Below are 25175 nucleotides of genomic sequence, written 5' to 3'. Positions count from 1 at the left end.
CCTCCGTGTACATCCAGATGTGGTGTTGTGACTCTCAACAAACACCTTTGCCTTTGCTTGCATTTCAGTTTACCACATAGGCCACGTAAAAAAGCAAGCATTTTCAATGCTAAAAAAGAGGAAAGGTCATGTAGCATGCACAAGTCTACCTTTCCCAACATCTTTCACCTGGGTGAAAAAACTTTAAAAAATTAAAAGCGCAGGATCTAAGATCCCATACTTAACCATTGGTGGTATTAGCTAAGAAGTCCCTGGAATAAGACCCTCTGCAGGCAGCGTCCTGTGAGACAAGGAGTCAGTCGCCTGCTCAGACTGATTTGTTCCTGACTTTAGGCCAAAAAGAACCCGACTGATCCCTGGATCTAAGACACTCACATCCCGCAAATCCGCATGAGCACGAGCCATTCCCCCGTTTAACATGTGCTTGAAAACCGCGGAGCCCAGCAAACAGGAGGAGCAGGGCCCTGGCCCTCTACAGCCCCCTGGTCCTCGTAGCTTCCGAAGCCTCCCCAGCCTCGGGGAGGGGGTTGGGGCAGCGGACAGAGGCCCGCGGGGCGGTCCGCGCGGAGGCCCTGCGATCGTTAGCCCCAGCACGCGACGGGGGCCGGCTGGGCCTGCAAATCGCCGCCCGTCCGACAGGGGGCGCCGCGGCGCCGCGGGCGGAGCCGGGCGCCCGGGAGGGGGCGCGCGAGGCCGCCCAGGGCCCCGCCTCGCCGGCCCCCGCCCCTCCTCCATTGCCCTTCTCGCGCCGGGGCCGGCGAGCCCCCGGCGAGGGGAGGGGCTGGGGAGCGGCGGGCGCCCGAAACGGCCCTGGAGCTCGGAGCGCCGCGCGGGAGTCGCGCGAGCCCGAGGGGGCGGGGAGGCGGGCGGGCGTGCGCGCGCCGGGCGTGGGTGTGGGCGTGGGTAAGTAGAGCGGGCGCGGCGGGAGCGCGGGGCAGAGGGACGCTGGCTACCCTGGACAGCGCATCGCAGCCCGCCGGGGTCGCCGCGCCGCTGCGGATCATGGTGAGTGGGCGCCGCGCGCCGCCACCGCGGTCCTCCTTTCTCTCCTCGACCAACGCACTGGGCGGGAAGGGGCCCGGCGGGCGGCGGCGCGGGAGCTGCGGGTTCGACCGCTGGAACCCGTCGCTCTCGGCGGGCCTGGGGAGGGGGCGGTGAACGTTTGGGCAAGGGGGGGGTCTCGCGGGCCGGGTCGGGGCCGCGGTCTCGGGATCTTTGTCCGGGGCCGCGGTCCCGCCCCGGCACCTCGAGGAGCCCGCTCGCGTCCAGCCCCCTGTTGCAAGCACGCGGCCCGCCGGGCGCCCGGGATGCCCGACGAAACCGTCCCCCGTCCCCGCGGCGGCCATTCCCGCTCTCTTCCCACACCCTGCTTTCCCTTCGCCCTGAGCCCCGGTGTGGGGGACGGCGTTTCCCTGGCGCGGTCCCGACCGTGCCTCCGGAAATTCTGGGGTTTTTGTTTCTAACGGTTGAATCCGTGCCTCCTCTCCTCCCTGCACCGTGCCTGCAATCCCCGGGGGTGTGTCTGTGTGCTTGCCCCGGCCTCCCTGGGTTTGCATCGTGGAGTCGGGGAGGTTCCCATGTGTTTACGGAGATTGGGCGGGCGGGGGGGGGGGGGTCTGGTGTGTTCTTTCCAACAACTGCTTTTTCCCAGTTTCCCAGGCCAGTACTCCACTTTGAATTCAAACCGCTTTCAGCTGGCCGCGTAGCTCTGGAGAGAGAGGGGTGCGTGTGTGTCCGTGTCTGTCCCCGTGCGTCCGTATCCCCTGAACTGCCGGAGAGTTTTGGCAGAAGAACCTGGTTCTGTGACTACAAAAAGAGAAAGTGATGTGGTTTCCATATGGTTCCTTCTCCACATGGGACTTGTTAAAATATGCTAATCTCCTTTCTTTTCCCCACTCCAGCTGACACTGATCAGTCCCGGATTTTGCGCTCTCTCCACCCTCTCAGGCACACACCATCTACCTGATTATACGTGAAGCCTTCTCCGGCCACCCTGTCTAAAATTTCAGTCTTTCCTACCCCACCCACCACAGTTCCTATCACCCTTCTTCATTTTTTTCTTTATAGCAGTTATTTAACATACTCTTGTTTATCTTGTTTACTGAACGTGTTCCCCGCTAGAATGTAAATATCAACGCAGAGATTTTTTCATTTTGTTCACTGCTATATTTCTTGTACCTACAACAGTGCCTGGCATATAATATGTGCTGGATAAATTAAAGAGAGAATTAACTCAAAAAACCAGCATACTATTGCTGATGTACAAATGGGAAGCAGCAGTGCAACTACAGAGATTATCCAGTTGACAGTTATAAGGATGAGAATCTCTAGGGAAGTGAGAGGAGGGATACTCTTGGAAACGAGGGACTGACTGTGGTGACCCTCCATGAGAAGAGTATAGCTAGCCATCTTTTAATGCCTGGGTCTATCACTTCAAGCCTTTGACACCTTTGCATTTGGATAGATAAAGCATTTTTAGAGCTAACTGGCTCTCTCCTTGGGGCCTGAACCTTTGTTACAAATTATTATGAATTGTAATGAGTAAGAAAAGAAGTCCAAGGATATCACCTTAATTGGAATGGAAGAGTCATGGGAATTCATCTAAAAGAGCCAAAATAAAGGGCTTGCTCTTATTAACTCTACCCTGTACTATTGTGATGCTGCCTTCTTAGAAAAGCATTTTTCAGAAACTGGGTTTTCCGAGTAGATATTTGTACACATATGCCCACAAACAAGTCCTCTCACTTTAAAAAATGATGCTGGCAGTGGGAAGGTTTTGGGGGGTTAAATTCCAAAATAAGCTGGTGGGTCAGTTCAGAGAGACACGGCTTTGGATCCAACACGAATAGTCCCTCACGATGTCTGCTCATTAGTCTATTCCAAAGCCTATGTTTTTCCTTCAAATTCCCTTTTGCTTTCCCATTTCTATGATATAAATGTATAACAGTCCTTTGTTTTAAGCCTGGGGACATGTGTTTTTATAATGTGAGCCAAACTGCGTAGTAAAATTTACATGGGCAAGTTCCTGAAAATGATGTAATTATAGCCATTACTCTTCAAGTTTAGCAGTTCTATAATTGCTGTCCTGGCCAGATAGGTAGTAAAGATGAAAGATGGGAAGGAAGGCATAATACGTTTGTCTTCGAAATGGAATCCAACCACCAGACGTAAGTGAAAGACACCTCATTCTTTTGATCCCTATTTATATTTTTAAGAGATTTTATGTTAAGATTCCAAAGTACCAAGCCATTTTTTTCCTGTCTATTCCTCGAAGCATAGTATTTTTCAAGGACTATAAATCCCCTTTTAAAGTTATCCAGTTGAGTAAGCTTAATTCTCATTCTTTCAAGAAAAAGTTGCAATTTCATCCAGCTCCCTTGAAAACATTTTTTTTAATAATGATTTTTTATTATATTATGTTAATCACCATACAGTACATCCCCGGTTTTCGATGTAAGGCTCGATGATTCATTAGTTGCGTATAACACCCAGTGCACCATGCAATATGTGCCCTCCTTACTACCCATCACCGGCCTATCCCATTCCCCCACCCCCCTCCCCTCTGTAGCCCTCAGTTTGTTTCTCATAGTCCATAGTCTCTCATGTTTCATTCCCCCTTCTGATTACCCCCCCTTTCTTTATCCCTTTCTTCCCCTACTGATCATTCTAGTTCTTATGTTCAATAGATGAGAGAAATCATATGATAGTTGTCTTTCTCTGCTTGACTTATTTCACTTAGCATTACCTCCTCCAGTGCCGTCCATGTTGTAGCAAATGTTGAGAACTCATTCTTTCTGATTGCTGAGTAATATTCCATTGTATATATGGACCACAACTTCTTAATCCAGTCATCTGTTGAAGGGCATCTCAGCTCCTTCCACGATTTAGCTATTGTGGACATTGCTGCTATGAACATTGGGGTGCATATGGCCCTTCTCTTCACTACGTCTGTATCTTTGGGGTAAACACCCAGTAGTGCAATGGCTGGATCATAGGGTAGCTCAATTTTTAACTTTTTAAGGGACCTCCACACTGTTTTCCAGAGTGGCTGTACCAACTTGCATTCCCACCAACAATGTAGGAGGGATCCCCTTTCTCCACATCCTCTCCAGCAATTGTTGTTTCTTGCCTTGTCTATTTTTGCCATTCTAACTGAAAATATTTTTTTTTTTAATTGCAGTATAACTGATCCCTTCAAAACATTTTTCAGTTTGGGAGGTTCAGGTGCTTTCATAGTCTGAAAGAGGGTGTTTAAAGTTTAAGTGGCTTCATATGGTAGGTTTGTTATATTCAGAAAACAGGGTCCTTCTATTGAAGGTTGTGCCCAGGATCCTCTCCTTGAAAGTTTGGGATATTTAGAAGTAGATGTTGATAAGATACAAGAGGTTACACCAGTAAGCTTTTATTTCAGCTCAGCATGGTGAAAATATGCCAACATGAGTAGCTCAGCAATATCCTGAAGTTACAAATTTACACATTTGTATCTTAATCGAATTAGGACATCACTGGTATGTCCCTGACTCTGACAATGAACCATTCTAATAAATTGTTAGTTTAAATATAACCATTTAAATATAACCATTTAAAATCTAACAATTTAAGAGTTGCAGAGTACAAATTGTTCTGGAATTGATGACGTGGCAGTTTAGACCTTGAGATCTGGAGTGACTCATGGATTTGAACCCCAACACCAAGATTTAACTGTGTAACCTTGGCAGGTTAACTTCTTTAGAACTTAGTTTTGTTTTTGTTTTTGTTTTTTTCTATAAAAGAAGACAATGATATCATTTCATAAGGTTGTTGGGAGGAACAAAGAAGATAATGCACAAAATGTGGCTAGTATAGTTCTTTGAGCATTCGGTGAATATTATCTTTTATAATGACGTGCGATCTTTGTCCCATACCTGGTTGTTTTCAGTTGAAATATCTCAGAATAATGTCTGTGATTCACTCATGGATCTCTCCCCTTACGTGATCCTGAAATGTATCTAGTATTGCTCTATATCAGCACGCTCCAGGAGAAATATGCAAACCGCATATGTAATTTAAAATTCTCTAGTAGTGGCATTAAGAAGTGAAAAGACAGGTGAAATTAATTTTAATAATAGATTTTAATTTAACCCAATTCATGCAAATATGATTTCAACATATAATCAGTGTAAACAAAAAATTAGAAATCATACATTTTTCCCCATATGAAATCTTCAGCATCTGGTTATGTGTTTTATACTGACAGCACATTCAGTTCAGGTGAGCCCCGATTTCAGGTGCTCAGTAGCCAGCTGTGGGATAAAACAGCCCCAGATGACACATATCTTCCAAATTTACCTCTTATCTGCTGGGCCCTTCCCTCTCATGAGAACCTCACCGCCGCTTTAAACCTAGTGTTACCAAAAGTCATCTACTCATCTTTCAGACTGTCCTCTCTGTTCCCTTTGGCTGCTAGTAATTCCACCAGCCCTCAAGGCTACTGTGTCTGAAATTGGATTCTTACTCGCCTTATTCTTTTATATTGTTCATTGTATAATATTCTCACATTTTGAAAACCTCTTTACATCTTCTGTCTTCTCCAGCCTCCCTCCACTATTTTTGTCTTTCTTACAGATTTCCTCCTTTGTGGTCTCTTAGTTTTTAACCTTTTTACTTGAAGCTCATTATTTTTTCAAGGCCAGAGTCCTCATTTTCCTGTGGTAGCTGAAAGCTGGGGGCACCTCTGGTCCTGATATGTTTCCAAGGCCTCCCTCTTGCTTCCTTCCTGCATTGCACTTCCCTTCCTTCTGCCCCCCCCACCCCACCCCACCCCCTTCTGCCTCTGGAGAAAGGTGGTTCTCTACCTCGAAGTCACTGGGCTGCACATTCTTGCCATTCTCTCATAGCTCTTTTGTATGTTAAGTTATAAATGCTTTCTATTTTATGCCTTATGTCTGTGCTTCACATCTTTATCAAATATCCAAAGAAATAGAATTCCTATGATTGAAAATCTGATATTGAAATGGCCCACCCAAGGGAAGAAGCACAGATAAAGGAAGGAGAAAAATAAACCATGGAAAGGGAAAATGAAATTATTCTTTGAGCTTTAATTACCTTTCAAGAAATATCAATGACCTGATTAATAACAATAGCAACAACAACCACAACTATGGTGATACCTTCCTCAGGGCTTTATAGCAAACGGAACACTTTCCTCTAGCCTGGTGGACAAAGGTGCTGGACCAAGAGTCAAGAAACCTAGTTTCTTTCTAGTTCCGGTGTTTTTTTATTGACTAGCTCTATTGCCTTAATCCCATCACTCTGAGACACTGTTTACTCATCTGCGGAATGGGGTATTCTCCTTTCGCAAGATTGTTTTGGCAGAATCAATGCAGCCTTTACACTGGCTCGTCTCTCTGGCTGCCTGGCCGGGTCTTTCTGCCAGGGCGCTGTATGGCTGGCTGTCTTCTCAATACCTTTTTTTTTTTTTTCCTTTTTTTCATAAGTGTTAAGAGAAAACGATCTTAGGATCAAAAAGTTTTGGAAAGACAGGTTTCTTTCTCTCTCTCTCTCAAGGCATAGTTGACACACAATGTTACATTAGTTTCAGGAGCACAACATAGTGATTCAACAAAATCTATACCTTATGCTCTGCTCACCGCAAGCGTAGCAGCCATCTGTCCCCATCCAGTGCTGTTACAATGCAATACAAAACTGACTATTCCCCAGGCTGTACCCTTCATCCCCGTGACTTCTTCATTCTCTAACTGGAAGCCTGTATCTCCTACTCCTCGTCATCCGTTCTGCCCGACCCCCCCCCCCCCCCCCGCCTCTGCTCTGGCCATCACCACCAGTTCTCTGTATTTATGGGTCTGTTTCTGCTTTTCTTTGTTCATTTGCTTTTTTTTTTTTTTAAGATTGCACATATACATGAAATCATATAGTATTTGTCTTTCTCCGTCAGACTTACTTCACTTAGCATAATACCCTTTAGGTCCAAATGACAAGATCTCATGGTTGTTTTTTTGTTTGTTTGTTTTTTACTAATATTCTATTGTGATATATATCTTGGCTATTGTAAATAATGCTGCAATAAACATAGAGGTGTGTGTATCTTTTCCAATTAGTGTTTTCATTTTCTTTGGGTAAATACCCAGTAGTGGATTTGCTGAATCCTATGGTAGCTCTATTTTTAATTTTTTGAGGAACCTCCGTATTCTTTCCCACAGTGGCTGCACCAGTTTACATTCCCACCAACAGAGCACAAGGGTTCCGGTTTCTCCACATCCTCGCCAATACCAGTTATTTTTTTCTTTTTGATACTAGCCATTCTCGCAGGTGTAAGGTGATATCTCAGTGTGGTTTTGATTTGTATTTCCCTGGTGATGAGTGATGTTGAGCATATTTTCATGTGTCTGTTGGCCATCTGGATGTCTTGTTTGGAAAAATTTCTATTCAGATGCTCTACCCATTTTTTAATTGGATTATTTGGGGTTTTTTTTTTTGGTGTTGAATTGTGTAAGTTATTTATAAATTTTGGAAAGTAACCCTTCATCAGATGTATCATTTGCAAATATCTTCTTCCGTTCTGTAGGTTGCTTTTTTGTTTTGCTGTTTCCTTCGTTGTGCAGAAGCTTTTTATTTTGATGTAGTCCCAATAGTGCATTTTTGCCTTTGTTTCCCTTGCCTGACGAGGCAGATCTAGAAAAATATTACTAAGGCTGATGTCCAAGAAATTACTGCCTGTGTTTTCTTCTAGGACTTTTATGGTTTGGGGTCTCCCATTTAGGTCTTTAATCCATTTTGAGTTTCTTTTTGAGTATGGTGTGAAAAAGTAGGCCAGTTTCATTCTTTGGCATGTAGCTGTCCAGTTTTCCCAGCACCATTAATTGAAAAGACTGTCTTTTCCCCATTGTATATTTTTGCCTCCTTTGTCATAGATTAATTAATCTATATAAGCATGAATTAATTTCTGGGCTCTCTATCCTCTTCCATTGGTCTAGGTGTCTGTTTTTGTGCCAGTACCATACTGTTTCAATTCCTGTAGCTTTGTAGTATATTTTGAAATCAGATTGTGATGCCTCCAGCTTTTTTGTTCTTTCTCAAGATTGCTTTGGCTTTGCGGGGTCTTCTGTGGTTCCATATCAACCTTAGGATTGTTTATTCTGAGATGTGTGAAAAATGCTGTTGTATGTTGATAGTGATTGCGTTGAATCTGTGTATTGCTTTGGGTAGTATGAACATTTTAACAATATTATTCCTCCAATCCATGAGCATGATGTATCTTTTCACTTGTCTATGGCGTCTTCAATTTCTTTCATCAGTGTTTTATAGTTTTCAGATTATAGGTCTTTCACTTCCTTGGTAAAGTTTATTCCTAGGCATTTTATTCTTTTTGGTGCCATTACAAGTAGAATTGTTTTCTTAATTGCTCTTTCTGCTTAGTTATTAGTATATAGAAATGCGACAGATTTCTGTATATTAATTTTATAGTTTGCAACCGTACCGAATGCATTTATTCTGTTTTGGTGACGTCTTTAGGGTTATCTATATATAGTATCCTGTATCTGCAAATAGTGAGTTTTCCTTTTTCCCTCCCCATTTGGATACCATTTATTTCTTTTCATTGTGTGATTGCTCAGGCTACGACTTCCAGTACCATGTTAAATCAAAGTGATGAGAGTGGGCATCCTTGTCTTGTTACCTGTCTTAGAGGAAAAGCTTTCAGTTTTTCACCACTGAGTATAATGTTAGCTCTGGTTTGTCATGTACGGCCTTTATTATGTTGAGGTATGTTCCCTCTATTGAGCATTTCTTTAATCATGAATGGATGTTAAATTTTGTCAGATGCTTTTCAGTATCTGTTGATGTGATCATATTATTATCCTTTGTTTTGTTAATGTGGTGTATCACTTTGACTGATTTGCAGATATTGACCATCCTTGCTCCCCAGAATAAATCCCACTTGATCGTGGTGATCCTTTTAACGTGTTGCTGGAATTGGTTTGCTAATATTTTGTCGAGGATTTTTGCATCTACGTTCATCAGGTATATTGGCCTAGAGTTTTCTTTTTTTGTAGTGTTTGGTTTTGGTATCAGGGTAATGTTGACCTCATAGAATGTGTTTGGAAGTTTCCTTCCTCTTCTTTTTTTGGAATAGTTTGAGAATTGGTGTTAACTTTTCTTTGAATGTGTGGTAGAATTCACCTGTGAAGCCATCTGGTCCTGGGCTTTTGTTTGCTGGGAGTTTTTTTGATGACTGATTGAATTTTACTAGTAATTGGTCTGGTCGGGTTTTCTATTTCTTCTTGACTGACTTTTGGAAGACTGTACATTTCTAAGAATTTATCCGTTTCTTTTAGGTTGTCCAATTTGTTGGCGTATGATTTTCCTTGGTAATGTTTTATATTCTTCTGTATTTCTGTGGTGCTCGTCGTTACTTCTCTTCCATTTCTGATGGTAATCGTTTGGATCCTCTTTTTTTCTTGAGTTTGGCTAAAGGTTTATCGATTTTGTTTATCTTTTCAAAGAACCAGTTCCTGGGGCGCCTGGGTGGCACAGCAGTTGAGCGTCTGCCTTCGGCTCAGGGCGTGATCCCGGCGTTATGGGATTGAGCCCCACATCAGGCTCCTCCGCTATGAGCCTGCTTCTTCCTCTCCCACTCCCCCTGCTTGTGTTCCCTCTCTCGCTGGCTGTCTCTGTCTCTGTCGAATAAATAAATAAAATCTTTAAAAATAAAAAAAAAAGAACCAGTTCCTGGTTTCATTGATCTTGTTTTTTGTTTTTAATCTCTATTTCATATATTTCTGTTCCAATCTTTATTATTTCCTTCTGTCTGTTGATTTTCTGCCTGGATGATCTACCCATTGTTGTAAGTGGTTGTTAAAGCCCCCTGCTGTTATTATATTACTGTCAATTTCTCCCTTTGTATTTTTCAGTATTTATGTATTCAAGTGCTCCATTTTTGGGTGTGTAGATATTCACAATTATTATATTCTCTTGTTATATTGATCCCTTTATCACTATGTAATGCCGTTTTTTGTTACAGTCTTTTTTTTTTTAATTTTAATTTTTTTTAATGATTTTATTTATTTGAGAGAGAGCACATGTGACATAGAGGGATAGTGAGAGGGAGAAGCAGACTCCCCACTAAGCAGGGAGCCCCATGCAGGGATCAGTCCCAGGACCCTGAGATCATAACCTGAGCCAAAGGCAGATGCTTAACCAACTGAGCCACTCAGGCGCCCCACAGCCTTTGTTTTAAAGTCTGTTTTGTCTGATATAAGTATTACTAGTTTGGCTTTTTTTTCCCCCTTCCTTTGCATGAAATATTTTTTTCCATCCCTTCACTCTCAACCTGTATGTGTCTTTAGATCTAAAGTGGGTCTCTTGTAGGCAGCATATATGCATGTATGAGTCTCTTATTTTTAATTCAGTCATCCTGTAGCCTTTGAGCATTTAGACCATTTTCATTTGAAGTAATTATTGATAGGTATGTACTCACTGCCATTTTGCTAATTGTTTTCTGGTTTTTGGTTTTTCCTTTGTAGTTCTTTTTCTTTCTGTTTTCCTTGCTCTCTTTTCCTATGGTTGATGACTTTCTTTGGTGTTATGTTTGGCTTTCTTTCTCTTTATTTCTTAATATATTTATTACAAGTTTTTTGCTTGTGGCTTCCATGAGGTTCAAACGTAACATCTTAAACATACAGCAGTCTGTATGAAGTTGATAGTCACTTAAGTTCACACGCATTCTAAAAAAAAACTATTTTTACTCCCCCATCACGTTTTGTATATTTGTTGTCATATTTCAAATTTTTTAATGTTGTGAGTTCCCTTAACCTTTATGATACAATTGATTTTGCCACTTTTGTTCTGTGACATGCATAGTAGCCCTGTAAGAGATTGTGCTCTTTACTGTGTGTTTGCTTTTACTCATGACACTTTGTCCCTTCATAATTTTCTAATTTTGAAAATTTTGTAGTTTTCCTTCCAGTTATGACTTTCTCTATATTTTTAAAAGATTTTATTTATTTATTTGTCAGAGAGAGCGAGCTCGAGTGCACAAGCAGGGGGAGCGGCGGGCAGAGGGAGAAGCAGGCTGAGCAAGGAGCCCCATGTGGGACTCGGTCCCAGGATCCTGGGATCATGACCTGAGCTGAAGGCCGACTGAGCCACGCAGGCATCCCTGACTTTCTCTTTTTCACTTAATGAGTCCCTTTAACATTTCCTGTAAGGTCAGTTTAGCAGTGATGAACTCCTTTTACTTTTGTTTTTCTGGAAAACTCCCTCTCTCTCCCCTTCTATTCTGAATGATACTCTTGCTGCTGGGTAGGACATTGTTGCTGCTGTTGTTGTTTTTCCCTTTCAGGACTTTAAATATATCATCCACTCCTTTCTGGCCTGCAAACCTTCTACTGACGAATTAGCTGATGGCCACCTGGGATTTCCCTTTTTCATTTGTAATTAGTTGTTCCTCTCTCCCTGCTTTTAAAATTCTCTGCTTATCTGTAATCCTTGACATTTTAGGTATTATGTATCATGATGTGGACTTCCGTGGATCAACTTTGGAGTTCTCTGTGCTTCTTGAACCTAGAAGTCTGTTTCCTTCTCTGGGTTAGGGAAGTGTTCAGCTATTATTTGTTCAAATATAATTTCTGCGCCTTTCTCTCTTCTCCCTCTGGGACCCATGTAGTACAAATGTTCCTTCCCTTGATGTGGTCCAAGAGCTCCCTTAACCAATCCTCCTTTCTTTTATCATTCTTTTTGCTTTTTGCTGCCAAGCTTGGGTGCTCTCCATTATTCTGTCTTCCGGATTGCTGAGCTGTTCTTCTGCACCCTCTAATCGGTTGTTGATTCCCTCTAGGGTATTTTTCATTTCAGTTATTGCTTAGTACCTTCTTATTGAGACCTGTCTTAACCACTGTATTTAAAACTACAACCTGCCCTGCCATGTTCACATATGCCTGATCCCCTTACGCTGCTATATTTTTTCATAGCACTTAGGTGTACTCATTTATAGAACACCTGGTACCTTTTAATAATTATTATGTGAAGTGATTTTTGTTTGTCCCTTCATGACCTGTCCTTTGATGTCCCCCTTTGTTTGCAAGCTTCATGAGGACAGATTTTTGTTTGCCTTGCTCAGTAAAGTATCTCAAGCATTTAGGCAAATGCCTGACCTATAGTACATGCTAAACAGTTGTTTGCTGATAAAGTGAAGGCCAGTGTCGCCGGTTCCCAGTGCAGTGTTCTTTTCTCATCAATCCCATTTACCGTCCATAAAGGATTAATTTGGAAATGCACATCTGTTTTGCAAACATATCCACAGGATAGTTCTTTTAAAGACCAGTATCTCTTAATACATTTATAATTATTTATCACAGTTGAGTTTAGGCACATTTCAGTAATGTAGCTGTTTCATGCTTGTGTAACCTTTCAGTAAATGATGATGTGTATGTATTCTTACAACTATATTTATGTTTCACAATCATATTTGTGGAAGGGGTCAGGTTATGCCATTTCTAAGTAATGAAACCTATAACTTTATTATAAGTTATTGAAATTCAAATGAATGTGTATACATTTCTATAATATTTGCTTTTCATAAAATAATTTGTAGATGGGGACAGATTATGTTCTTATTTTTACTTAATGAAATCTGTAAGTAATAGCATTAGATTCTTACTGAAACTAAAAATGAATATCTTAATGGTAATATAAACAAAGCTATGATTTGGGAATTTACTGAGTAGTTGTTTTGATTCTTACATATATGTTGTCTTTTTTGGCTTTTATCACTTACATACACTATGAGTGCAGTAATGTTATTTTATATTTATTAATCAGTTAATATGTGTAAATGTGCATTGGAAAATACATACCTTTTTTGAAGCCTTATAAAAAAAAACTTGAGAGAGGCAAGTCCTGTATCAATATACCTACTTTACAGGTGAGAAAATTGAGCTCCAAAGAATAAGTGATTAATCTAAGGTCATATACTAGAGGTAGCAAAACCAGGTATAAACCTTCTGATCCAAAAACATTACCTGTTTTAGTCCGTATAGGTTTATCCATGAATCAGTGTAAATGTATTCTTCTCATATAAATGTGATGAAAGCCATAGTACTCCTCTCCATTATCATAGGGGAGAAGGGACAAACCAGAACGACTTCCCCATGTAGTTTCTTCCCTGCAAATTATAAGAATAGATGGATGGATAGATAGGTAAATATATATTTGTATTTATTTACATAACATCTGTATTTACATATTATATAGATCTTATGTATGTATTTACATATATAAACAAATACATAAAACCTAAAGATCCATTTCAAATATATGGAAATTGGAGCAAGCAAGGGAAAAAGTGTTTGTTGGGTTTTTCGTGTTCTTCTTCTTCTTCTTTTTTTTTGAGAGAGATAGAGAAAGAGGCAGAGAGAATCTAGAGCAGGCCCCACACCCATCTAGTAGACCATTAAATAATAAATATCCAATTAAGTAAAATGGTCACTTTTTCAATTGAATACTGTAGTATTAAGACACTGATCAGAGGGACACCTTCGTTAAGTACCTGATTCTTGGTTTTGGCTCAGGTCATGACCTCAGGGTCATGAGATTGAGCCTTGCATGGAGCTCTGTGCTCAGTGAGGAGTCTAAGATTCTCTTCTTCTTCTGCCCCTCTCCCTCAAATAAACGAACGAATGAATACATCTTAAAAAAAAAAAAAGACATTGATGAGAGAGACCAATGGTAGCTTTGCACATAAACTTTTGATTCATAATGACAGTTTATCATTTAAGTTTACTTGCAATACTTGAAGATTTAAATTATTGATTTTTCCATATTGCTAAGCGAATTTGGTTAATAGAATCTTTGAGTTTAACAGATATTATGACTAGTTGGGGACCCTTAGTGTGTTGGCAGGGTCAAAAGTTTATCAACTGTTACACTGAAGTTAGATTAGTTAGAGTTAGTTAGTTAGAGTCAGATTAAAAATTAACTCAAGCCTTTAAAAGAAGAAAACAGGTGTCCATAATGCAAAAATAAAATTAGGCCATTTTCAATTTTCCAGAAGAATTAGTTCTGATCGCCTTATTTTCTTTGCCTCCAAGAGGTCTGTGCAGTGTTCTCTGACATGGTGGGAAGAAAGAGGGAGCCTCTGCTTGGACCTTTTCTGCCCTCATTGCAGAGGCTTTCCTTAAATTGTTACAGGGAAGATTCAGTCTCTTGGGCCAGCAGCTTCCTTGCTTTTTGGAAATGCATGTTTTGGGAGTGATTTAATGTCAGCGGTGCAGTTATGCTTAAGGAGGGTGTCGGAGCAATACTCAGCTGCATTTTCTTCTGGGACAGCCTAAGCAAGAGTGCCCTTGAGGCTATTTCACATCCCTCTCTCCGTAGGTTAGGGAATTGTTTCTCCTTTGTATTCTTCAAAGTAAGCATTACCCCCTTTCTCTTGGTCTTTTCTGTACTCAGACTCCTAAAAAGAAATGGCATGTATCACAACTTACTTTGAGATTTAACTGCCTGAAGTCTGTTTCAGACTCACCAGGGCAAAGCGACCATACTAGTTAAAAAAAAAAAAAAAAAAAGTCCAAACCTACAGCACGGGTAACTTTTACTTTATTGAGCCAAGAATGTGGTCAGGACCAGGAGGTGGTTGATAATTGAGGAGCTCAGATCCTCAGGATTGAGAAGGCTGAGATCCAGGTTGTGTCTGTGACAGCAGAGGACTCCGAAGACAAGTCAGTTCAACGAGAGGAGAAAAACTCAAACCAGTTGTCTGAGAGGTGGCGTGAGTAGAAGGAGCAGCAACTTGGGAATTGGACAGACCTGCTTAAGTGCACGTTCCCAGACTAGATGAAGCCAGACCCACTGAATCGGAATCTCTCCGTGAGAGGCTTTGGGATTTGCATGCCAGGAATCAAGTCCCCAGAAATCTGAAATCCAGTATTCCAGGGCTTCAGGGAATGAACTAACAAAAATATTTATGCTTCATGAAGGAGTTGGGACTGACCCTAGAGCTCGCCTAGGTTGGATTTTGATATATAGGAAAAAGGAGGAATGTAGAATCAAACAGAAGATTCCATTTAGGAGAAATAACTGGGTAAGGAGGGACCCAGAAAGCAGTAACATATATTTGAGAAACACTGTACCGTGAGCACCTTATGGACAAGGCCATCTGTCCTTGCAGAGCCTAGCTTACATTTACGTGCTCAGTAAATGTGTTTTGAATCGTGCAGGTTGTGAACCAACAGGAGTATGGAATGGGTCAAGGCAGATTTTTGAAGAGTCTTGAATCTGAGGCCAAGAACTTCCTTCTTGATTTTATAAACCAAGTTTTTGAAATGGAGAGTCAAATGATGAAAGTGTCATTTAGGAAGATTAACCTGGTTTCCGTAATACCTGCGCCGAGAGAGCCTGGGTAAGGAGGTTACTGTATATAGTCAGTACTCCCTTATCTTCATGTTGCCAACATTTGAAAAAGTGATTTCTTGAACCACATACTCCTGGGCTCAATTCTCAGCTCCATTATCTCCTCTATGAGATGTGTATAGTAACACATGGTGAAGATTGGGTCATGTAAGGTAACCTGTATATAAGCTCCTCGTAATAGAGAAGCTAGCTGAGAGTGAACACTCAAAATTCGTGGCTGTTACCCGCAGAAATGTCATCCTGTTCATCTTTACAAACCTAACTTTTTTGCTCCGTTTGGAAGAGAGATTTTTTGTTGTTGTTGTTTAACTTGATTAATCTACATTTACTTACATTTTTAAAATCTTCATGTTCCCATGACTATGGATTTTAGTTTAACATTCAGAACTTTTTCTGGGGAGACTGAAAAAGTAATAAAGATTTCATTGTCTGATATTTAGTTCCCTTTTTTCCAGCCTGCACGAGTTCTGTTAATTAGCAAAAAATGAAAAACTAAGCTCCATGCTAGTTGCAAAACCGTTTTTCCTGCTGAATAACTCTCACTTATAGATGCACTCATGTTAGGAAACAGTGTATTTTGAAAATTGTTTCATGGATTTGAATCACAATTTTAGAAAATCCTGAGAGCTCCCCATAATCAGATTAAACCTTAGCTGTTTGCCCAACTGCCTACATCAAATTGCCTATGCCTCGAGCTTCTTAATAGAACTTAATCTAATGCCTTAACCCTTAAAAATTTACCCTACAAGAAAACGTATCTTCCACTGTCTGCCTTTCCCACTGGATCGTCACTATTTCTTTACTAAAACCCTAAATCGAGCAGATTACTGGATTTGTATATTGTATTTGAAATAATGAGGAAAGAGAACGCATATGTGTACATAGTTTGTTTTCCTCCTTTTTCCCTGTCAGTTCGGAAGTAGTGAAAATTGATTACAAACTTAAATGTATGGGTAAAAACGAAATAAGGACAATCTAGGACTCCCTTTGCATGACCTAGGAGAAGACAACGTTAGAAGAGACTAAGATTCAGTGGGAAAAGTGGAAGACACATCAGCCGTGTTGAGGGCAGCGAAGAGACCAGCCTGGCTCGTATGAAGCTGTTGCATCGAGGACTGGTCCCAGCAAGGCTGGAGGACTGCTTTGGACCAAACAGAATGAAGTCTCTGGGTTTCTGGTTCAAAGTCCGTGACGCCCCCAGCGTGAAATTCTTTCCTTTCTGGTAGACTTCCTCCGTCTTTATGGCTTGACGCCCTATCAGTTCATTTTCAACTAAAATAGACTAATCGCTGCTGCAATTTGTGAGCCACTTCGGGGGACCTTCCGGCAGCGTCCCCGGTGGTGATAATCACAACGTCCTATGCTTGTATAACACTTTTCAATTTGCAGAACATTTTCACAGCACCCTCTCAGTTGATGTTAGTTAGTTGCTTTTGTGTTCTCTTTGTATTATTTGCCCCCCTCCCCCCGCCCCCCCCCCACTGCAGTATAAGCTCTGTAAAGGCACAAACTTTGTCTTGTTTACCACCGTAATTTCAGCACCAGGGTTGTGCCTGCACGTAATAGACACTCAGAGAATACTTGTTGGATAAATGGACAGCTGTGTAAAGTAGCTCTTTCTTGTTTGAGGAAACTGAGGCTCAGATTGTTTTATCCAGAGTCCTACAACTAGTAAGTGGTGGATTGGGGATTCAAACCCTTTTTATACCTGTGTCTCTCGTCTTCGACCCTGTCACTTGTTTCATTATACCAATTGGCTTTCCTGATACTGACGGTATTTTTAGCACGACTTGCAAAAACACCATAAGAAGTGACAGGTTTGACCGTATCAGAGTTTAAAACTGAGACAATAAAAGACCATACATAGGCAGAGACTTAAAAAAATCAAGCAACAGGGGCACCTGGGTGGCTCAGTCGGTTAAGTGCCCGACTCTTGATTTCAGCTTGGGTCATGATCTCAGGGTAGTGAGATCAAGCCCCGCTTGGGGCTCCATGCTCAGCACAGAGTCTGCTTGAGATTCTCCCTCTGCCCCCCCCCGACTCATGCTTGCTAAATAAATAAATAAAATCTTTTTTTAAAAATCAACAGACTAGGAGAAGGTATTTACAATCTATATTAACAGTATAGATTGTTATATATACAAATGACTTTTATAAACCAATAAACTGAAGACAAGCTATTCATTCGAAACATACATAAGAGTGATTAAATGGCAGCTCACTGAAGAGGAAACCTGCACAGACAGTAAACTTTTCAAGACACACCCCACTGCAGAAGTAATAAGGAAATGCAAATTAAAACCATGTCACAACCCTGAACTTGGCAAAAATTTAAAAGATGGGCAGTAGCAAGTCCCACAAGTTCATAAGAGCAATATGGTAGTTTTTATGAAAATTAAACCTGTATTCCCCAAACAACATAGCAATTCCACAATGAGTTTTATTTTCAGAGAAAGCCTCAGTTATGAAAACAAGGGAAATTTGTATAAAGCAGCGTTGTTTGTAATAGAAAAACTGGAAGCGACCTGTACTTCCATCATAAGGAAATGGATAAATAACAACATAGAATATTCACATGGACTATGACACAGCAGTTACAACGAATAAACTAGCTACACGTATCATCGCAAATAGATTAAGCTACAAAAAGATAAGTATATATAATTTATATCTTTAAAATGTATAAACCAGTACTGTTTTTGCTTGTGAATATCTGTAAATGTGTAGAAATGCAGACAAGAAGGCCTGACGTCTAATTTATGACAATAGCTATATCTGAGGAAGGAACGAGGAACAGAAGGTTAGGGAGATTTGCAAAGGGAGTGATGACTTCATCAGTTATACTTTATTCCTTAGTTCCCAGCACCTAGTAGGTTCATTCGATAAATATTTATTGAATAGATTTGAAAAGATTAGAAACAAATATGACACGGTTTCAACATACGTGATATATTTATTTTGTTATTCTCTACATTTTTCACCTTTACGTTTTTTCCCAAGTTAGAAATCAGTTTGGATTTGGCGTCTGCGTTATAGTCTCGGGTCAGGGGTCTGTTAAGTGTCGCACATGCACACAGATGAGCCACAAGGCTGGAGGGCCTTCTCCTGTTTTCTGAAACCCTAGTCCTTTCCTCTCGGCTGACTGAATCCGCCTGGGGCATTGCTGCTTACAGGGTCAGACCTGAGCATCCATGCAGTTTTGGAGAACGAAAGGTCTTACTGTACAAGGGCATGTTTGCCATTCTCAGTGTCAATTAAAGGAATAAGGATATTTTCCCGTGTGCAAAAAGGGAGCAAAGAGCCATATACTGACAACAGCAGCAACTAAGTTGAATTCTTACTGTGTCCCAGGTTCCAAGAGCCTTTCCTGTTGTCACTCATCCCCACAGCAGCTCTGTGAGTTGGCAGTGTCAATGAATTCTTTTCTTCGTCAACCAATTAATAAGTACAAAAGAAAGGAAAAGAAAAAAAAACCTATGACCCTTATTACTATTGGAGGCAGTTTACCCTTCTGAGGGAGATGCTTTGGGCTGAAGTTATCCAGTCACCGATCAGCCCATTCGGCTACTCCTGCTTCTAGCTGACGATAAGTCTGAAGAGTCTGAAGAGTCAATAAGTAGTTCGATCAATCAGTAGCTCGTCAGGGCGGCCATGACAGGACCTATTTTAATCTGTCATGGAGTTAAAACACTACATCCGAATCTAAAGCAAAACCAAATCCTCAGGGAAAAGACATCTTACAACTAAAGCAATTTATACATTGTTATAAAGAAACTTTATGGTCTTCATTTGGGGATGGAAGAGAAGAGAAATCCATGTGTCTGTAGATTCTCCCTACTCCTCCAAAGAAAGTCCAAATTCGGTCCATTTGGAGGAATGGTGTCAGAGGGAAAGTTTTTTTTTCTAGGCACAAGCAAAAGGAAATGGTTATATTGATAGAAATACGGTTTTCAGAGTAAGAGAGGTAATAGTTCTGCCCCATTCTGAAGATGTTCACTTCTGAGGGCTCACTTTAAAAAAAAAGAAAGTGCTGACAAACTAGAGTAAATCCATAGGAGAATGCCGAAGAGCGTGAAGGTCCAGAGCTCATGTCCTGTATGTGGACATGTGTCTAATACCTAACACATTAACTAATGCTTGTGGAAGGAGGAAGGAAGGAAAGATCAGATGAAGAAGCAGTGGGGCAGAGAGGGAAGGAAGGAAAGGAGGGTGGGAGAAGTTGGGCTCGTTGAGGCTGGTTAGCTAGGAAAGGCGAGGAGTGGTGTGAAGTGCCCGCTGTCCATGTCTGAAGGGCTCGCAGGTAAAAGAGAAAGCACCAGCTGTGTATGATCTCAGAGGAAAGAAGTAGGATTGATGGGTAACGGTTGAATAGAGAAAGATTTTTAGGTCAAAATAAGGGTTTTCTGGAAACATTTTAAAAACAGAATGTGCTACCTTGCAAAGTAGTGAGAAGCCTTTCTCTGGGGTATTTTCTAGTTAGGTGGGTGAATTTCTGTCAGAATTATTGTAGAAAGCAATTATTTCAGGTTTTGGGTACAAAGTTGAGTTAGAGGTCTATGATTCTCTGATATCGTGAGAGCCAGTAAGTTGCTTATTGATTCATCTGAGATTTAAAACATCATTCTGTATTTTTCCTTTCTATGTTTCTATTCACCAGAAAAAGTTTGGACTATACAAGGCTGATTCTTACAGCTTTATAGTGCTCTGTGATGGGGAAGGAACTGCAACATTACTGTAACATTTTAAAAGTTATTTTTCACAAAACAAGTGTAAGTTTAAGAAATGGTGAAGTAATCACGTAAAAATTTTCAAATATTTTTAAATGTTGTTTTATTTAAAGATACTAGATCTCCTTGGGGCGCCTGAGTGGCTCAGTCGTTAAGCGTCTGCCTTCGGCTTGGGTCATGATCCCAGCGTCCTGGGATCCAGCCCCGCGTCGGGCTCCCTGCTCACGGAAAGCCTACTTCTGCCTCTCCCACTCTCCCTGCTTGTGTTCCCTCTCTCGCTGTCTCTCTCTCTCTCTGTCAAATAAATAAATAAAATCTTTAAAAAAAAAAAGGTACTAGATCTCCATGTAAGGAAAGACCGTTACTTTTCAGAGGGATAGTTACTCTGTTGAGTTTAATATTAATATTCTGTACAGCTTCGTTAAAGTTCATATGAGAAACCAGGCTACAATTTATAAACTGGCAGTAAATCCTGCTATTTCTCCAATTTTTATATGTTGGATACATACAAAGCTAGAGGCTCTTTTGTAGGAGTTAAGAGTGTGGCCGAACGTCAGATTTCATATTGTTAATCTACTGATTGTGTTGGAATTACACCTGGATAAACAGGACAAAAGTATACTTATTTTACTGATTCTAAAATGTGGTAGGACACCTTGAGGCATATCCGTGTTTCCTGAATACTTGTCATAAAATCTTTATTTCTAGGTAGATGGCACTCTAAAGCCGCTAATTCAGTCATCATAGGAAGGGAGGGTGGGGTTTTACCTGTATTATGTAAATAAGGTTCAGATGACAAAACTTATTGGTGTCAGAGTCTGGACAAGAACCTGGGCTTCTTAATTCATGTTCCAGTGCTTTCTGCTGCATTATGACGATTACTGACTTTATAGAGAAGCAATTATGTTTACTAAATGGCTAAATGTATGGGCAATTCCCTTTAAGAGATCCTATGGAATTGGGAGAGCTCATTTTTGTTAAAGAGGATTTTTAATGACTACCGAGGTGTTTATCCTGCGTTCTGACATTCTGCTAAGTGCACGCAAGGTATCCTCACCGGTTTGGCAGGAATATGTTTTATTCTAAAAGATTTAAGCTAAAGTAACCATTTTGCTCTCATGGAGTTAAGCTAGCTTTCTCTGAATACATTCAAGTGAGTCCTATATTAGAGAATTCTAGAGACTGAAGGAATAGTAAGCTAGAATGAACAGTTAGGTGAAAATCAGACTACTTCAGTCCTTCAGAGGGAAGAGCCAGACGAAGGGGCAAGTGGGTGTTGTAAGGTTTTCCTTGCCGTCGGAAGGAAACACTGTAAGGTTCTTTTTTCCTTCTGTTACCAGCTGCTACCTTCCTGAGTCTCTCGGACTTAAGAGTGCTACATGAACAAGACAATGGACATGCAGAAAATACTGATAAACAGCTTCCATTTCCCCACAGTTGCTAGTTTGTCTGGTGAAACAGAGGGGGCTCTCTATTTAAGAATCAGGTTCTTGGTGGCTGTCCCAGAGATCTGCAGTGGAACTCTTCACCCCCAAGTCTAGGATTAATATATGAGTTGGCCTGTTCCCGCTGTTACAGCCAAGAAGGATCACAAAGGATTTCCTACCGCATGCTGTCCAAGTGTGTGGGCAGCCAGCACAGCATTATCTGACCTTTATGCCTAGCTTGCCGCTGGCTACTGGAGCCGCTTACATTTTCACATTTTCAGTCCTAGGGCTGTTTTAAAGCTATGCAAATGAGTTGGCTAGACTTTCTCCTTTTAAATAACAAACACACACTTCATAGCCCAACATCTTTAACTTTTCTAATATGTCTAAATGCAACATAGTTATTGTCACACAGTCAGGCTAGGAAACTTTCCGTAAGTCTCTACTTCTCTGGTGACTAATTTTGGCTGTTATTTGAGAAAAGCGTTGGAAGCGGTAGTCAGGTGAGGTCAGTAGGGGAAGTGGAAGTGGAAGCCAGGCTCTCCTAGCCCTTCGGTTGCTACTTCCGCTCTATCTTCCTGGAAGCATGTCTGCATCGAGTGTCTTCTCGAAGGAAACTCAGGACTGTTTCTCACCCACCCTTTCCCCTGCCCAGAGTCATGGGCCAGTGGTGTTAATTGACTTTATCCTTTCCTTTTAGGGGTTGGGAGGGAAAACACTGTAGCTGTAGTGGTTAATATTTCTATACTGATACAGTTCTAAAAAGCTATATTGAACAAGAAAAATAAGCTTTGAGTGCTGGAAAGCTAAAACTAGGTGAAGACTTCAGCCAAGAAAATATTTTTAAAATCTAAGGTCATGAAGTTAACAGTGTATTTTGTGTGTGTTTATTTTATGGAAGTCAAAGGAATAGATCGATGTACTCACTTTTTGAAGAAAACCTGAGTCTCTTAAATTATTTATATGACTTAAAATGGTTGTGCTTCTCTAACTCTATTCTAGTTTTTACAATACATCTATAATCATTTCAAATAGGCATTTATTCACTTTAAAATGTTTCTTTTACTCTAGTAAAAGTTACACTGAAGATAAGCATTTGAAAGAAGACCTTGCTCGCTTGCATGCAGTTGAACTAAAAACTTGTGGAATGAAGGCACTGACTGAAGTAACCCAACTTAGCAAGCAGAAGTTACCCTGTTAATTTAGAAGGCTGCAGATTTCAGTTTCCCTGATTTCAGTCCTACCTGCCCAGTTTACTTCCAAATTATGCATCAGTTCTACATACTTCAGACATATATGAAGCTAAAATACATTATCATTTATTTCACTGTGTGTTTTATATTTCCAATAGTAGCTTCAAAATATTTAAATGGGCCAAGAATGGGATGGCCATGTGGTTGAACGGAGGATGGGGCCTGGGAGAGAAGCTTGAAGCTTCTGTTTTGCACTTTAAAGAAAACGAGAAAACATTACTAAATGCTTTCTATTCTCCACTGGATAGAAATGATTTTATCAGTAAGAAAAAGAATAGTAATGTTTTATAAAAGTGCTCATTTAGCAGGGTTCAAACAATAGCTCAAGAAGAACCCAGAGAAAAGACTGTGACGCCATGCTAATAGAAAAAAATGGAAGTCAGACACTTACATTTCCATATTTTCTTTATTTTGACACAATACCTTGGCAAAGGCAACGGGCTGAGCCACATGTGGTGTATAATTGTGATCACTTTGTCTTCTGCCTCTTATCTGTACAATCGGTAATACTTGTCGCCTCTTGATCCACCCCCACCTCCCCGTAGAATTGTCTGTCTTCATCCGTTAGCTCAGAGTTTTGGGAGACCAAGTTGGGTTAATGATTGAATGTTGATGAATTACTTCAGGTGAATTAAGGCACTATCCCAGAAGATGCTCAAAATAACATGAGATTCACATATATAAAATTAGTTTGTAAAAGTTTCTAGCCATCAATAAAGGTTAAGTGGCCATCAATAAAGGCCTTCCCCCCCCTCTCCCCATCAACAGCTCAGGCTACATTTTACCTTTCAATGATTTATTTTTTTCTTAGAGCCTGCCAACTATGCTCAATTTGATTTTCCATTATCTGCATTAAAATGCTAAGGGAAGGGTATGCTTTTCCTTCATCTCTGAGAAAAGACTTCACTTAATGAAGTGTGGATCAGCTGTCCCTTTATGATAATACACTGCTAAACAGCAAAGTGTGTGGTAAGGATTTCATTCATCAGGGAGAGAATCTACATTGTTCAATACGTCCCCTTATTAAGGGGTGGGTTTATAGCTTGAAAGAAGGGAGATACAGAGCAGTCCATATGACTCACATATTGTCTCTTGCTCGGTATTTGCAATAAAAGAACACATCTTTTGACTTCAACATAAATCTACCATAAACTATAGATATTTTTAGAATATATAGAAATAAATAGAACACACAGAAATAGGTCTAATTATTGCTTAAAAAATTAGAAATAAAATCTGGCTCATTTTTTCCCAAGAAATCATTAAAAGCTTTCCTTTGTTTTCATTCAAAAGGATACCACTCATACATGCAGAATAGCCAACCTGCTTCCCCTCTGGTCAGTACTTGATAACCAGGGCACATACAAACAGAATCTCCTTTCATTGCCGTTGTTAATGGTGAAAGAGCTTTATTCTTCCCCGTGTCCCCAAATTCAGAAACTGGTCCAGTTCCAAGGTGTCCTGAATCCAACTATCTGGCTTTGGATGAAATCTCCAAGGAGTTTTGTATTCACTCACTACTTCCTGTGGAAGCAGAAGTTGTAGTAATCATCATGAGGATCTCGAACTGCAACCGTAGCATCCCTGTGAGCTTTCTTTTGGTTCCTTACGTATTCAGTATTACGTCTCTGAATGACTTTATTTTGTAGTTGTGAAATTGACACTCTGTTTTCCTGTACAGCAGGTTTCATTTTATTCCCTAGACATTGGCAGTTATTTACTATCTTTAAATGGGCCCAGAATGTTATGAAAGAAATATGGTTTTGGATTTTATTTCCATCCTCCTGGAGAGAAGGCCATAATTTACAAAGTAACTGGAAATAAACTAATATTATATCACTGTTAAGAATATATATATTTGTTTAGTAAAACTTCAGTTTCCTTAAACTTGGTACATATATGTGGGACTGCTGAATTAATTCACAAATCATTTAAGCATTGCGAATACATTTTTAGGGTATTTCAAATCTATTTTCGAGACCTAACAAATCAGAACTACTTCTCTCCCATCTTTGTTAACCAGGGTCTGCTCTGTGCTCCAGAGACACGCTCTGAGCACTTACTCACAGTACTTTGTGTATTTTTTACATCTCACCAGCTTTTTTGCCAGCACCTCACGAATCTCCTATAGTATCCTCTACGTTTGACATACAGCCATACCCCAGCAGTTTTTCAAGAGTTCTCTATAATTCATGTCTGTGAATAATTGTGGTCTGTTCTTTCAGGACCTCTCTGGGGATACTGCTCTTGTCTTGCTCAGATCCCATTTGTTGGGCAAGGCCAGCGCCACCATACCCACCCCCCCCCCCCCCCCCCCGTCTGCCGCTGCCTCTAGAGAATGCTGGCTGCCAGCAGTGCTGGCG

The 25175-nt window shown here is 40.8% G+C and overlaps 1 protein-coding gene across 1 annotated transcript in view; it reads left to right on the top strand.

The window, feature by feature from the left end:
- Positions 1-913: 913 nt before the first annotated feature.
- Positions 914-25175, top strand: part of ELOVL2 (ELOVL fatty acid elongase 2) — a 66644-nt gene continuing 42382 nt past the window's right edge. Inside the window, exon 1 of the mRNA XM_045811696.2 lies at positions 914-1005. Coding sequence (XP_045667652.1) covers positions 1003-1005 — 3 coding nt within the window. The 5' untranslated portion in view covers positions 914-1002. The remainder of the gene's footprint in view (positions 1006-25175) is intronic.

Source organism: Ursus americanus, chromosome 32, assembly GCF_024610735.1.
Source record: "Ursus americanus isolate L20-20 chromosome 32, mUrsAme1.1.p, whole genome shotgun sequence".
Classification (NCBI taxonomy): domain Eukaryota; kingdom Metazoa; phylum Chordata; class Mammalia; order Carnivora; family Ursidae; genus Ursus; species Ursus americanus.
Note: the sequence above shows the minus strand (reverse complement) of the source record. Positions and strands in the feature narration are given on the sequence as shown.